The sequence below is a fragment of the Semicossyphus pulcher genome, unplaced genomic scaffold (assembly GCF_022749685.1).
Source record: "Semicossyphus pulcher isolate SPU_LCO1_2020_fin unplaced genomic scaffold, fSemPul1.0.p SCAF_8, whole genome shotgun sequence".
Taxonomy (NCBI): Eukaryota; Metazoa; Chordata; class Actinopteri; order Labriformes; family Labridae; genus Semicossyphus; species Semicossyphus pulcher.
Genome location: NW_027211759.1, coordinates 14,399,008 through 14,414,351, shown reverse-complemented (window position 1 = coordinate 14,414,351; position 15,344 = coordinate 14,399,008). Strand labels below are relative to the sequence as shown.

Here is a 15,344-nt window from a genome sequence, read left to right as displayed (position 1 = left end):
CATTCTGCAGCCCGAGCTGCTGTAATGTGGACTACGTACCTATAGGAGGACTTCTCCTGCTCCAGGTTGCTGAGGGAATTGGCTTTGAGCACTGGGCCAGGTGCACTCGCAGGTTTGGGAACATCTGCAGGCTGGAAAACAAAGAGATGGCGTCTGTTTAGTGCTTCTTGCATCTAATCCAGATTTTGGTGCACATGAGCGGACTGCATGCACACATATCTATCGCTGTGCAGCCATCACACAGGCCAGCCTTACTAAATAACAGCTTGCAGTTTGAAGCATTGCACTGCTGCAGATTTTTGACTGATGCAGCTGCAGTTTGGAAAACATAATTTGGCCTTATGGAGATTTGTTACTTATCTCTTGCTGCTTTGAAATACTTGCATATAAAAGAACAATCTGAAGTGTGATATAGTAACTTTAAAGTTGATGATTTAGAGTCACAATGAGTTACTTTGTCAGGCTGCTCAAATGTTACACACTTTGAGGAGACAGCGGGATAACGCTGGAACTCACCCTGAGTGCTGACGACTCTCCTTCTTTCGCCCTGTCCATAGAAACAGACCGTTTATTCTCAAACATCTTGACTCTGTTGAGCACTGACTGCGGTTTCATGGCCGGGTCCTCATCCAGGTCTTCCCGGGGGGGAGGAGGGAGGGGTTTGGAGCCCGGAGTGATCGCCGGCTCACCAGGCGAGGACAGGGACTCTGGTTTCGGAGGGGGAATCGTGGGTTCAGAGTTCATCATCGGCTCATGCATCCCTTGCTTGTAGCCCCGGTTTGGCCCGGGCATGTAGGTGGGCCTGAGGCCAGAATCTCCGAAATACTGCTTTGGGGGCTCCGGCGATCGAGGCGAGTTAATGGGGAAGCCATGAGGTTCTACCTCATAAGGAGAGCGAGCATCATAGCCAGCTGGTGGCGGCGGGGGTGGGGGCTCATCATAACGAATGGGCCCAGGTTTACTGTGGCGTGGTCTGCCGTCGTAGCCCACCGGTGGGGCCTCGTCGTAGCGCGGCTGAGGGGGGCTGTAGTCCCTTCCTGGTCCGTCGTCGTAGGGGGAGCGGGGGCTGTAGCCCATGGGTTGCTGGTGGCCCGGCTGGTACCCTGCGGGCTGGGAGGACGAGGTCTGCTGGTCATAGGGGGGCCACTGTTCGCTGTAATGAGGCACACGGTTGTCGTAGTGCAGGTGAGAGTCAGTGTTGTGAGGCTTTGGTTCTGTGTAGCCGCCTCCATCGTATCCGTAAGGCGGGTGGTCGTATTCGCGGTATGGCTGTTTGTCCTGGTACGGCGGCTGGTGAGTGTAGCTCATAGACTGCTTCAGGCCGTGGTTGATTCGAACAGGGTCGTCCATATTATACAGATCTTTCTTGTACATCTGTGAAGAAACAACACGATATGAATACATCCATTTTATCCTGATCGGTTTGAGCTTCAACCACCACCATAATGAAGAATCGAAAGCAGTCAGGGGAAAATGCTTTCCCAACACCAGATTAAGAATAACTTAAAGATTAAATTCTATGAAATAAACTGAAACCTCGAAGAAGTAAACACGATTTAAATTAATTAAATCATTAGAAAATTAACCCTTCGACCATTTAATTAAATGAACATCAATTTAAAGTGCAATTACACAAGCAAACCCTTGACCATTATCCAACAGTTCTGAATGCCTGTTTGACAAGATGCCTTTCAAGAATGATCAGTGAAAAAAACGGTGTTTTACACATTGCTGCATTTATAAATGGTTGAAAAGCATTTTGCACATTTCTGAAAGGCCTCATTTCAAACATATGATGTGTAGCCTGTAGACAGCAGATCTAGTCACAGTGTTTCCTAAGGAAGAAGATTGATTTGTTGGCATCTTCTCAGAACAAAACTGCTAAACAGAAGACACAATGCAGTGTGCTGATCAGTTTGTTTTTCCATATTACAAAGAGTACTGTCTGCAGGTTAGCTTTCATCATGCAACCAACATTCAGTTTGCATCTAATGCAACGTCAAACTACTGGCACTACAACAGACGACACATCTACCACTATGATGCCACTGTAGGTGCTACTATCGTTCATCTACAGAAGAGAGTTAAAGCTGAAAAGAACCCAAAAACATTAGGAGCCATGCAAAGGAAGTAAAGGCAACAGTTAGGGCTGGTTGTGGATGTCTTCACCCTGTTCAAAGACTCAGATGTACCAGTCCTTCTGGTCTCCCAGCCCACTGTGGTGCATGTGGACTAGTCTGTCGCACATTTTCTCTGGGAGCCAGAGGCACACAGTGGGCTCAGTGAGTCACACAGTGTGGGCATGTCATGCAGAGAGCGAGTGGAAAGCATGTGCGAGAAGACAGGCAGTTAAAACAGCAGGCTGGGGCCCAGGCCCGGTCCGAGTGGCTGGTGAAACAGCGGGTACCTTTGGTTCTGGACCGGGCGGTCCAGACGGGTGGGGTTCGTGTGGTGGTGGTGGGGGCTGAATAAGCTCAGGGGCAGGGCTGGGGCTGCTAAGTGAGTCAGCCTGAGGAGCTGCGGCTGCAGCAGGCGGCTCCTCTAGGTGCATACCCTCTAGCTGTACAGGCTGCTCAACAGCAGGGGGCGCTACCACCGTCGGAGGCAACGAGGGCAGAGCAGCCTCATCTTGCTGTGAAGTATTGTTAAAAGACATTTATGACACAGCCTGCCAAGGGCACACAAAGTACAGCTCACCCCAACACCATGATCCTCTTCCTGACACTGAATCAGTTTTACACCAGCCAGAGTGCACTCGCATAAATGTGGCTACAATAGATAACATACCAGTAGCTTCTAGAACATGTTTATCACTTAACAAAGGACATTTAATCTTAACAAAGGTCAGGACACAACACTGAACACACAGGAGCTACTCCTCTGCTCTGCTGCTGTAGAGTTCTAACCACATACATCTCTACATGGCACAGCCTGCAGAGCTACAGATGAACGTTACCTGTTGCGGAGCGGCCATCTTGAACGTAGCTGGATCAATGCGACTGGCTGGGTCTGGCTGCACAGGGTGCTGGTATCCAGGGTAACCTGGGGTGTCCTGAATCACAGGTGGGTCTTCTCTCACAGGCTCGGAAGAGCGGGTGATGGCGGGCTCCGTGGGGAGACCCACCTCGTCATTCAAAGTCTCGTCTAGCTCCTGGTCTGTGTACGCTCCGCCCTCCGTGTCTGTGTCCTCATAATCAGAAGTGTGGCGGCTGTCCGTGCTGTACATGGAGTATTCGCTACCTGGTGCCGACAGGTAGGACAGGCGGTCGTCGTGGATATCCAAGTCATCCTCCGTAGTGCCATCCGCCTGAGCAGAGCGGAGAAATGATCATCACACATGTCGCTCAGTCGGACTAACAGGACACTAAATATCGTTCAGTGAAGTGGAAGCCAACAGGCCGGTCTCTTACCTTTCCCTCTGACACCCACACCAGCTGATTCTGCTGCTGCTGGATCGTTTCTTTCAGAGCTCCGTACCAGCCGTCATTCATATTGTTCAAGTTGATGGTGGCTGAGGGAGAATATTTAAGTCACTATCACTTCATGAAAAATAAAAAGCAGTAATAGAGAATATTGATGCCGTGTTTTAACCCTCTCTCACTCACTGGTGAACAGGTGGTGATTATTCTTCCTCAGTTTGATGGCTCTCTCATAGAGCTTCCTGGCGCTCTTCCTGGACTCTGGACACAGTCTGGTCCTCATGTTTTTCACACCCTGCTTATTATCGGGATTTAGGAAGACTACAATTGGGTACCACTGAGCGTAGTTCAGCCTGTCTACTGCGTTCGGGGTGATGTCCAACACAGCATGTTTGTCCTTCATGAGATAAAAGACAGGAAAGAGGAGGGATGAAAAATATCTAAAAACCTACATTGCACTGTGGGAGATTAAAAAGGAGGCATACTCACTCTGTCAATGATCTGCTTGATGGTGTGAAGACGAATGATTCCTGAACTCCGCTGGTCTGTTCCTGCATCTCTCGGTTCACTCTCTGCAAACAGATGTCGAGAACCTTAATGAGTACCAACAGCTTCATCAGTTATCTTCAGTTATTGTGCTATGTAATGCAGACAAACATACTTGCAAGCTCAAAAAGTTCTGGCTCCTCTCTGGCCAGTTTTTCTCGAGCAACATCAGCGATGGGCCCGAATATCACCACAGGTCGCAGGAAACCAGCTGCACAAAGAAGTCAAATATCAGCGGTCTAATAACGCAGCTCACAGTGACACAAAGACGAGCACATATGGTCACTCACCCTCTCTCAGTACCACTCTCTCATAAGCTGGGAACTTTGTTTGGACTGGCTGGGAAGAGAGGTCCTCCCTGCTTTTCCTCAGGTTCCGCTTGGAGCTGCGAAGACCACGAAACCTCCAGAAGTCGGCCCTGTCGCCGCCTGCCGTTTTGGGGAGGGTGTATTGCACGCTGGAGAGCTGCTCGGCTCTGTTGACGAACGGCAGAAGGACAGGGACGGTTCTTAATGTCACACAAGCTAATGGATGTGTCACAAACTTGGCAGAGCTAACCGCAACACTGCCAGAACGAAGGACATTACATGGCAAAGATTTAATACACATATTGGACATGACTGTCTACATTAAAGCAGCATGTCACTCTTTGAATATAATCAAGCCGCACACATCAGGGTGCTGTCACCTGTTTTTGTTGGGGATGATGCCCCTCTCCACCTCTTGGTGGTTCTTGCCGATGCGAATGGCCAGCCAGGAGCCCAGCTTGCCGTTGTAGAGGGTGTCCACTACCCGGAAGACCTCACCTTTGTTAAAGCTTAACCCATACGGAGACTCCTTCTCGTACTCAAAGTGCGTCCGAATGTAGAAGGAGTCCCCGACGTCTGACTCCACGATCCGCCGATACACTGAGAAGGAAAGAGCGGTGAGTCAGACCGGGACAATTCCACTTACAGAAAGGATTCTCCTTTCTCGTCTCCTTACTCACTTCACTTACCATCTTTCTTCTTCTGGGCCAGAATGGTGACCTCTTCACCCTTAGGAAGGTCCAGGAGGAAAAGCACCGCCTCCTCTCGGATTATGTTTGCAAAATCTACATTATTTACCTGGAACACAGAAGTAACTGCTTAATGCAACATCGTATCTGTTATCAAGGACTTACCAAGGAGTTGGCTTTGTTGTTCATAGAGAGTGCGGCAGAAAGTATTCATCTCTATTTAGATAAAGGTTTACATAACTCTTCCTTTTCTCAGTATTGCCTGGGCAACTGCAGGTTTTACTGCACTGCAAGAACTCGAGCCATTCCTCATTATTCTTGGAGAAAAGAGGAGGAGGTACAAACAGAGAGATATATGGCTTTGAGGAAATGGGACAAACACAGCGAGAGGAAACTGTTTTTTTGTGTGTGCTCCCTCAGGGCCATTGCTAAGAGACCAGCCTGGAGGTACAAGAATTTTGGAGCAGGCAGTGTGTAAAACCATGAATAAAAAAAAGGGGAAAGCTTGAGGAGACAGAGCCCATAAAACATGGCTTATTACAGACACTATCAGGTAACCATTGTGAAAACAAGAAGACGAAGAAAACTTTCTTTTATAAAATAAAAAACAGCTTGTTCTTTTGTGTTTTTTTTTAACAACTCTGCAATTCAAAAGCAACCTCTTCATTTCAGCTCTCCGTTTATACACACACTGAGTTTTAAAGGATCTCACCCTGAGAATTTGGTCGCCCTCTTCCAGACCCTCCTTAGCAGCTGGGCTGTCCTCCAGCACTCCGGCTACAAAGATGCCCACGTCGTTCCCCCCGGCCAGCCGCAGCCCCACACTCTCCCCCTTCTTGAACTTCACTAGCTTCATGCTTGGCCTGAGGAGTGAGGATAAAGACACCTAACAGCATTAAAAATCTATGTCTTATGGCAGCCAAAATGTCCTGCTTTGTAGAGATAACCGAGGTCAGGATGAGCAGGAAGGCTTAAATATTCGATGATATTACATCTACTGAGAATGTTACCGTAGGATGCTATCATCATGGGCAGCGCTTGGCACAGGGGCATCAGAGGGGCTGACTGGCAGGTCTACATCTGGCTGTCCAGGCTGAGCATACACCGGCTTGGGCTCTGAACAAACACACAAAGTAACTTTATTAAAGCAGACGGAAGAAGGACGGTTTTTAAATTCAAGCTCAGACTGTTTTAAAAACAAAAGAGGGCTCCCTCCAAAAACTGTCACAACCTTACAATACTGCAAATGCATGTGTTTAACTGAGGACAAGCACACCGATGAAAAAACACACACACGGGCAAAGTATTATCACACAGACGGTTGAGCACACACACACACTCAAGGCACACAGTGTCCCGAGCAGGGAGGTCAAACAGAAAGGCAGCAGAGTGCTGCAGGCTGGGGAGGAACGTCAGACCCGATCAACTCATACGGTTTATTTTCACTTGGCTTCAGGCAAACTCAGCCAGGCTCAGCAGGCGTCTGGATCTAACTTTTTTTTTATAGTTGTGCTTTTAAAAAGGGCAAAAACGACTGTTTGAAATAAGATTTCATTTTCTGATCAGAAGTTTAAATGTTCAACTGCTTACACACATACGAACAGTGATCCTGTATAATGTCTGAATGTTATCTCTCTGACCTGGGAGCGGTGGAAGCTGTTTCTCTTCTCTAGCAATAGCCGACTCCTTCGGTTTGGGCAGAGGAACCTCCTCTGGCAGCTTGGCTGGTGTTGAAGCCGGCTTCGACATCCTTTCGTCATCACGACTTCTGTGACTGCAGACAAAAATAGATGCTTTGGATCCACTTGTCTTTATAAAAAGAACACAGGTTTATAAATAGTGTATTCTGGAGATGTATAGCTTGAAGGCGACCAGAGAGCTTTAAGGCTACAACATCTTGACAACACGCAACAGCACTCATTACAAAAGCTAGAGTGTACGAAACACTCTGCTGACCGCAGTGGACACGCACCGGCTGAGGGGAAGAAAAACAGGTGAAAGAACAGCTTGAGTTTGAGGCTGCATCGAAGTCTTCAAGGTCACCACTTTGTCTTTGCTTTGTCTTTTTTTCTTTTGTGCTCTATTTTTAGAGCAGCTTATCTAAGGTGTCAGAGTGGATTCTGTCTTCCAGGTGAGTTTCGCTGCAAGGCTCTGCAAAGATTTGACTTTGATGTCAGTTTTGAAACAATAAGGTCGTGTAAAGTGACACGCAGGGAGGGACCCCGGCCAATTACAAGTCAGGTGAATGATGAAAGAAACTTCCTGGGTTTCTGTCCCGTTCCAATGAGGAATCAGGAGAGATGTAAGCAAATCTTGTTTTTCAGTGGTACGTCTCCAACCTCCCGGTCACATGGCTGCTCACTGGCACAACTTGACTGGCAAATTTCTGTAATTCACAGGCCGTGTGACCGAGTACCCACAAAGGACCCTGTTTGAACTGGCTGCAGTTGAACAAACTTCTTTTTCCACCCCTCCTTTTTTAAACCGCCAACTTCCTCGCTCGAGAGAACAGTTCACAGGTCACAGATCAGGTTTAGATGAACAATAACATCCTGCCGCAGCATCTCCTTCCTGCTAATTAAAACATTTATGAGAATAAATTGCTTAAGCGCTCCACTAGCCAGGATGTATCAGATTTAAAATATGATAACACCTTTTTGCTTTTGACATTGTAACTTATTCAGATTTCTTTTATTGTAAATACTGCAAAACTAAGAGAGAGAGCCAAATGCAGTCAGACATCTACAGATACATGGGAGAGAAAGATCTGACAAAAGCTCAGCGACATGTAAAAGATGAGACAGCTGACACTGATAGCTGGTGACATCCTTTTGTTCCTTCAGTGTCGGAGCCATATTGTCCCGGTGCCAAACATGCGGTTTGCCCACCAAAAAATTTAAAGAGGCACAGGGATCATGTGATACTTTCACAGGACTGTCACCTCAAGTCAAAACAAGATATGTCGCTGAATAATTGATGTTGTATAACATCGCTTCAGCAATATTTCATTAGCTTATAAATTGCTGTGATTTTTTACAAAAATTCAGGTTTTCTCTAATTCAAATAAAATGTGAACTCAAACTAGACCTACGTGTCTTTTGTCCTACGTTAAAACTATTCAGGGTTTACTACCACTTCTACTAGTGACTATTCACACAGGGTGATGGTGCCAAACTTACGGTATTCTCCAGCTGTTGAAATACAAAGGTATAAAAATGGAAACAAATCAAAAAATTAATGTTTGTGAGACTCTACTGATAAGCTTTGTTGCTTTCTGCTGATGCATTTCTCCTGTTTGGTATAGTACGGAAGCCCTTAGCGGACATGCATCCATACATTTTATTTAGTCCGTTTTCCTGTGGGTGGACCCCCATTGGTTGGATTTGACTTTTAATTATTTTCATCCTTTTTTTTTAAATTGCTTTTAGTGTGGAGTACCTTCTTCCATTTTAAAAAATTGCATTTTAATTGCATTTTATTTTTGTCGTCATGCTGCTATTATGTATTTCTGTTATTAACAGTGAAGCACTTTGGAACTGCTGTTTTGAAAAGTGCTATATTAATAAAGTTTATTATTATTGTTATATTGTTATAAATTACTTGTTATCACGGGAAAACGTAATGTATGTAAATATAATGTATGGATGCATGTCCCCTAAGGGCTTCCGTAGTATATTGCATCATGTTTAAGATCTGTACAGTTGGCACATTATGTAATCTTGCTGTTTTGGAATAAAAAAAACAGCTTTGATTAGAGTTACAGAAGGCAGACAGTAATACAGGTAAAGCACTTATTTTACAACATTTACACAAAGCAGGGCAAACGTGACACTCAGCACTAATTTTAACCAACATTGTCTCTTTTGCAGCTTAACAGTTGACTTTTATTATTCTCAGGTCAATAAGCGGTGTGAAAGGGGAACAGCTCAGGTGCTCTACTGAGGTAAATAAAGAATTAATGAGGTGCTTTAAAACAAGATTACAGTAAAGAAGTGCTGAATGGGCTGACAGCGGGTCTTAACCTGGGACAAAAAAATCTAAAGTCCTTCACGACCAAACAGCAGAACAGGTCTGGTTTAAAACGTTGACAGCAAAGAGAGCAGACAATATGACAGGATCAGTTAAATAACAGTTAGCACTACATAGGACGCCATTAATTAATCTGCTGACAATTTTTTTTGATTCATCATTTAATCTAAAAAGCCTCGGAAAATAGTTTGGTGATGTTTGCGAAAGCAATAAATAAATAAATAAACAAGAATATTCTGTAAACTGCTGGAAGCAGGGGATGTGTGGTTAAAAAATGACTTTAACAATTAGCTGATTATGAAACAAATGATTACCGTAAAATAAGACTCACTTTTAATAAGTTTTCTTTCATCTAAAAATTGGGCTGCTTCCTGTACACTGGTGCGCCTAATATAGCAGTATGAAATGCAGAGAGGTGTGTTATTGCGTTACAGTATTTTAAACAGGCGATGGCGCTATAGTGTCGCTAAGTGGTGACCCTCACAACAATCATTGTTACCGTAGGCTGCCAGCTACCGCTAGCTATAGCACCAATACTTATAGAAAACCTTTTTCCTTCTGGGATACAACCAAAAACAGACTGCGTCTTATATTCCGGTCGTACTTTTTTCTGCTGATTGACTCATTGATTATTTCAGTACTACATTATTTATAATAAAAACAAAATCGCTTTTAGTCACAACACAAATCACAAGCTGTTTAAGGGGTGGTAAACTGTGATAATCTGTTTTTGTGGATATATGTTATATCTTTGTCACTGCTGTGCTGTTTTTGTTGGTACGGAGTTGCTGTTATAACAACCAGAGAGAGAAAGTAGCAGAAAACAAAAAGCAAAACTTTCTCAATCCATGTGAAAATGACATGTAAGACATAAACACACAATATAAATGTGTAGGTTGATGGTCTTTACCTGCCGTTGCTGATTTGAGGGGGCGAGTGTCTGGAGTGGTCTGAAGGTTCAGATCGTCTGTCTGGAGAGCGGGAGCGGCTGCTACGATGTCTGTCATGCGATCGATTGGAATGATCGGATGCCAGTGAATGGATATCTGAAATGTCTGATCAAACAAGAGCCTCTGTTCAGCGAATGCAGCCTGAAACACGCTGACAAGTCGGGCTTTTGAACCGCGCCCTATTTCAGCTGACTCCAACACTTAACACCACTCTCACCGTCTCTGTCGGAGGCGTTGGCTGAAGGAATGCTGTCATCGAGGTCAGGGATGTTCAGCAGGGTCGCCCTGTCGTCCCTCTGAACCACCATTTTTAGCTTGCCCTTTGACCTTTCTATCAGCTTCTTGGCGTCTATCAAAGAGAGGTTCTCTGTCACTGTGCCATTGATCTGCGAGAATCAGAAGAAGAAGCTGTTTTGTCTTGACATAACACAGAAAAGCGGGATTATTTCAATTAAAAGAAGGCGAGAAATCAAATAAAAGCATGTTTGTGCCTCATTTTTAAGCAATAAAATTGTCATATGAGAAGTTAAGTTTAGGCTGCAACACATTTTCTCTGAGGCACAAGATCAGATGCACAATGACAATGATTCTGTTTGTCAGGGCGAAATCAATTCGTAAAGCTATGAGAGACAGAAAACAAGAAAAAAAACATGCAGCTACAGCACTGAAAGGATCATTTTTCCCTATAAGAATATGTATGTGACAATTTTATATTTATAATAATTTAATTAACATTTCATTTCTTTTTTTTTGGCATTAAAAGAAAGTTGTGTGAGGAGGCTGAATGTGAGAAACCACCGTTACAATTCAAAATGCACTTTTTATACCCACACAGCTTCTATTTATGTTCTCCAAAATATGACAAAACCGAGCAACATCAAGCAGACCCAGCTGCAGCTGTACGTGCTGTTATGCAACATTAGATAGAAACAGGGCTGGTACAGAAGTATTTTTTGTACTTGTCACATTCAGCTTAATATCAAGTCTTCTCTTAATTTTCTGTCCACACAAAAACGGAAAAATCGTGGAAACATTTTCAATAGTTTGGTTCATATCAAATGTTCACCAGGCTTCGCATCTCCTCCCTCTTACCTTCAGTACAACATCTCCTTCCTGGATGTTGCCGTCCCTGGCTGCCAGGCTCTCAGGGGAAATGTCCTTCACAAAGATGTGGCTGGCCAGGCGCAGGCCATATTCTGCTTACAAAGTGAACGACAGCAACAAAGACCATGTTAGCACAGAGTTCACATGACCACTCCACATTGAGCGCGCTGTGCTGTCCGCTGCTCCCGCTGGGATTAACAGGACTGATTAAAGAAGATTAATTGCTCTTTTACTTAGATTTACTTGAGTTAACTTGGATTTTGCTGCGGCTGGCAAGTTTTGTTTACTCTGGCAGCTGACCAATGCTGATTTGGAGGTCTTATTCTCTTCTAAAGGTCTGGCTGTCTGGTAATTGTTGGGTGAATAAAACGGCAGCTGATTTCCTGAGTTAACAGTAAAGAACTTTCATTCCGCCCTCCTTTGTTGCCCCGACTTTGTGAGCCTCACCTTCATTTTTGCGAGATTTGACGAGCGTGACCTTGGCGGGACGTGGGGGCAGGTTGTGTGAGCGGCGGTCTGAACGTGGGGAGAGGCTCCTCTCCCGCGAGCCGCTGCGTTCGCGTTCCCTGTCCCTCCGGCCGCTGCTCCGGCCGCTTCGTCTGCCCATGGCCCCGCCCACGCCGCTGTAAGCACCGCTGCGTCCGCTCCGCGTCTCGTATATCTCCTCGTCGTAGCTGTCCTCTTCCTCGTCGTGCTCGGACATGGTTTCCCTCTCCCCCAGGCGGCCCATGGGGACATGCACCTTCCTCTTCCGTCTGATTGTCTGGCCAAAGAAAGAAAAGCCCGTCAGTGACAGTAAGATGATTCAGTCACTCTCTTGATCACGAACATTTCTGCTGCTAGTCAGCTGTTAAATATATAACGAATGTCTGTGACAAGACATTGTAGCCTTGGATGGTAACAAAATACTGCCAGTCTCCTGCAGGATTGGACGTTGGCACTCACAATTTTGGCAATTTTCCCACTTTTTCGAAGCTGCTGAACTGCATACGCATGCTCCACATTGTCCATGGAGACAGCATTGACCATGACGACTCTGTCATTTTCCCTAGAGAGGGGACAAAGAGATAACAGACATGCTGGAGTCTTTCTGTAGCGGCCAGGGTAATTTAATACTAATAACCATCTGCCAATATTGGAACTAAATCTTACTGCAGCAGGCCTTCAGCTGGGCCTCCTTTCAGCACATCTGAGATGACAATGGAGGTCTCGCCGCTCTGAAAATGAGGGTTATCCCGACCTCCTGATATGGCTATCCCGAAGCCAAACCCTGGTGCCTGCACACAGAGGAAACATAGGTTAGGATGTGTATTTAATTGTCATGTCATGTTAAAGGTGTGGATTCAGATCCAGAGTTGCCTTTTTGTAAACCAATTCTACATAAAGACAAAGAAATACAACAGTCATACACTGTTCCTCCCTCTATTTGTCATTGCTAGCAGACATGGGCTACTAGCTGTGTGAGTTAGCATCTTTTCTGTAGTTTACATGCAAAAAAAACATGCACGAAATGCATTTTTTTGCAGGTTGTTAAGCTCCATGGTCGAAAACGTGGGAGAGACAAAAAGCTCCGTGATGACTCCCCCGTTCTATCTGTTCCACCTGCAGCTGCATGCACAGTGAGCACACTTACATGATGTAATCAGAAAAATTGGAGGGAAGAAAAATGCAGAGATGGGGGATGGAAGCAAAGACAAGCAAATCAGGCGAAGGTAGAGCGATACAGAGAGCAGGACAAAACACAGACAGATGTAGGGAGCATCTGAAGGAGGATTAGAGATACCTACCCTGTGTAGTGTTACTGTGTGCTGTTCCCAAATGACAGTCTCCTCCATTGCTGCGCTCTGGAAGACAGAGATAGAGTACAGTGTGATTAACACAAGAGGGATGACGGATTCGGATCCAAAGAGGCTGAATAAAGCAACAGTCTTGTGACAAAAAGGACACACACACACACACACACACACACACACACAAACACACACAGATTTGGGCAGCAGAAGAGTCACGTGTCCTGCGAAACTGTCCTTGAGTAAAACAGCAGTAAAACGCCCTTGTAAAAAGTCATTTTGCATCTTCGCTACAGCCGGCAAATACACCAATTGAACACTCATCCTAGATCTTAAAGGCTATTTCTGCTGTGAAGCAAACAATAAGTAAATGGATATTTTTAATGAGTGTAATAATTGAATCAGAACAAAAATGCCTCGTGTTGCCACCTCAATTGGCAGACTGCCCCGATCAGAAGGAACGTTCAAAACCGATCATTTCTGTCCTGTTGGGTTTAATATATCCTTTCTGTGCATGTTTGCCCGATGTAGGGGTAACATCAGGTGAAGTGACGGAGTTTCAGGGATAGAAACGTGCCTGTAGTGTGTTGCTGAACCAACTTTCCATGTTTCACTTGGTGAACTATAAAAGATGGGTGTGTCCCATAAAGAGGAATGGTTTAAAACAGCACAATGCATCTGTATGTTTTGTTTTCATGTCTTGTTTTGCTTCACTGTTAATACTTTAAACTGATAATGTCGAAGATCTCAGTTTCGTTCTATTTGGCCGCGCCTTATGGCGGTAAAAGGCAATTGTGAGAGCAAACGCCCGAGATAACCAGACGTCTGCAGTTGGCTCCCTTTGTTACAGCTGTAACTCTTGATTTTCCTCGCTGACGGTCGCTTTCCTTTTCAGACTGTTTGCCTTCATCTGAGCGAATTTGTTTCTTGTTCTTTGGATTTTCACTTATTTTTACTTTTACTTTTCTTTGTTTGTTCAGCCATAGTAGATTACTGTTTACTCGCAACACTTGCAGAGACCGGAAAAGCAGCTGCTTAGCTCCGCCTACCCTCTCTGACAGACCAACCACTGCTGGCTGATGGAAAACGTGTCACTAACTGGGCGCTGCTTGTGATTTTTTTCTGCGAATGTTGGCAGACACCCAGTCAGTAATACTGCAAATACAAAGGCTTTCATCAGTGAGCCATAGGCTCAATCACCATTGTGTTACCTCATTCGGCGATAGTGACTTAACAGACGTTTATCTACATGAAAATCTTGGAGATTATATCTTTAAGCCTTTTTTTAGTTGTTGTTGTTGATGATGATGTGTAAAGTGCATACTGTTTATTTTGAGAAATGTATGTTGGCAGTATTGCTGAATGCCTTCATGGTTGAAAGGTGCAAAACATGAGTTGTGAAAAGATCACTCTTAAAAAAAAAAAATGAACAAACTTCTTCTTCTCATATATTTCCTGCAGATGAGACCCTGAACAGTGGGAAGAACCATTTACGCATGTAAAAAAAAAGGTCTAATGAAACGCTTTGAGGCATCTATTGCACATCTTATTGGATCACTTCATTCAACGTCCATGTAAACAGCTAATTTTTAACCTCTATCATAATGACTTCATTCAGATTGTGGAGATATTGGTGATGTTTTGGTGCGAGTGTCAGAGCCAGCTTGCTCCTAAAATACAAAAACACCACATTTAACCAGAACTTCAATCTTTTTAAAGTCTGCAGGATGATCCATCATCATCTGCTTCAAGTGAATTATGTGGCAGCATCCACATGTATAATTGCCTTCATAACGTGCACACTGGTGCTTAAAGGCACATAAGAACAATCTTCTGCAGTATATTTGAACAATAGACACCTGAGGGGGTTTGTGAGGAGTATGCTGAACTGTCAAATGCAGTGAACAAAACCACAGAGAACAGAAGCACACAGTGAGAACATTAAATATAATAAACAGTGAACGGTCTGAAGCATACACATTCTGAAGGGCAATAACAGTGTTTGACAGGAGCCCATTTCCACTTCATTCCCTCTACAAAGCGGAGAGTTTCTATTAAAAGGACGGAGGCAGCCCGACCGTTTCTGTGCTCTTCACAAGCTAAACTTAATAAGGATGCAAACTGTCACAGCCACCACACACACACACACACTCACACACACACACACACACACACACACACACACACACACACAGGACTGCACCCAGCAGATTATCACGTTTTACTCTGCTGCCTTTACACTGTCGTACTCACAGCACTGTGCTGTGATTGGTTGTATTTGCAGCACACGCCTCCAAACAGACCACACAGTAGCAACATACTCTTCTTCACAGTCTGTCCTCACTATGAGGTCTCATGTTTACAGGGCATTGAATATCATTATACAATGATTAAAACCCTGCTCGATACAGTGAGGCCGCACTGACAGCGAGTGTTTAAAATTCAAGCACACCGTCCATCACATTAACAACCAGAGAGGATAAGATGAAGGTCGACTCCTTCAGCTGTG

At 44.7% G+C, this 15,344-nt stretch overlaps 1 protein-coding gene across 8 annotated transcripts in view; it reads right to left on the bottom strand.

Moving 5' to 3' along the window:
* The window catches only part of tjp1b (tight junction protein 1b), a 56,846-nt gene that overhangs the window by 5,692 nt on the left and 35,810 nt on the right, over nt 1–15,344 (bottom strand). For 5 of the 8 annotated variants that reach the window (XM_069686974.1, XM_069686976.1, XM_069686978.1 and 2 more), the window contains 20 exons: nt 12,833–12,889; nt 12,198–12,322; nt 11,991–12,093; nt 11,493–11,808; nt 11,034–11,140; nt 10,159–10,327; nt 9,902–10,046; nt 6,603–6,736; nt 5,973–6,078; nt 5,675–5,825; nt 4,963–5,071; nt 4,654–4,873; nt 4,256–4,440; nt 4,081–4,176; nt 3,909–3,991; nt 3,606–3,816; nt 3,411–3,511; nt 2,957–3,307; nt 517–1,374; nt 40–131 (listed from right to left, as the gene is read on the bottom strand). In XM_069686974.1, the coding sequence (XP_069543075.1) occupies nt 40–131; nt 517–1,374; nt 2,957–3,307; nt 3,411–3,511; nt 3,606–3,816; nt 3,909–3,991; nt 4,081–4,176; nt 4,256–4,440; nt 4,654–4,873; nt 4,963–5,071; nt 5,675–5,825; nt 5,973–6,078; nt 6,603–6,736; nt 9,902–10,046; nt 10,159–10,327; nt 11,034–11,140; nt 11,493–11,808; nt 11,991–12,093; nt 12,198–12,322; nt 12,833–12,889 (3,719 nt within the window). Of the gene's footprint in view, nt 1–39; nt 132–516; nt 1,375–2,956; nt 3,308–3,410; nt 3,512–3,605; nt 3,817–3,908; nt 3,992–4,080; nt 4,177–4,255; nt 4,441–4,653; nt 4,874–4,962; nt 5,072–5,674; nt 5,826–5,972; nt 6,079–6,602; nt 6,737–9,901; nt 10,047–10,158; nt 10,328–11,033; nt 11,141–11,492; nt 11,809–11,990; nt 12,094–12,197; nt 12,323–12,832; nt 12,890–15,344 lie in introns of those variants that run through there. The other 3 variants (XM_069686975.1, XM_069686977.1, XM_069686982.1) reach the window with 2 other exon arrangements.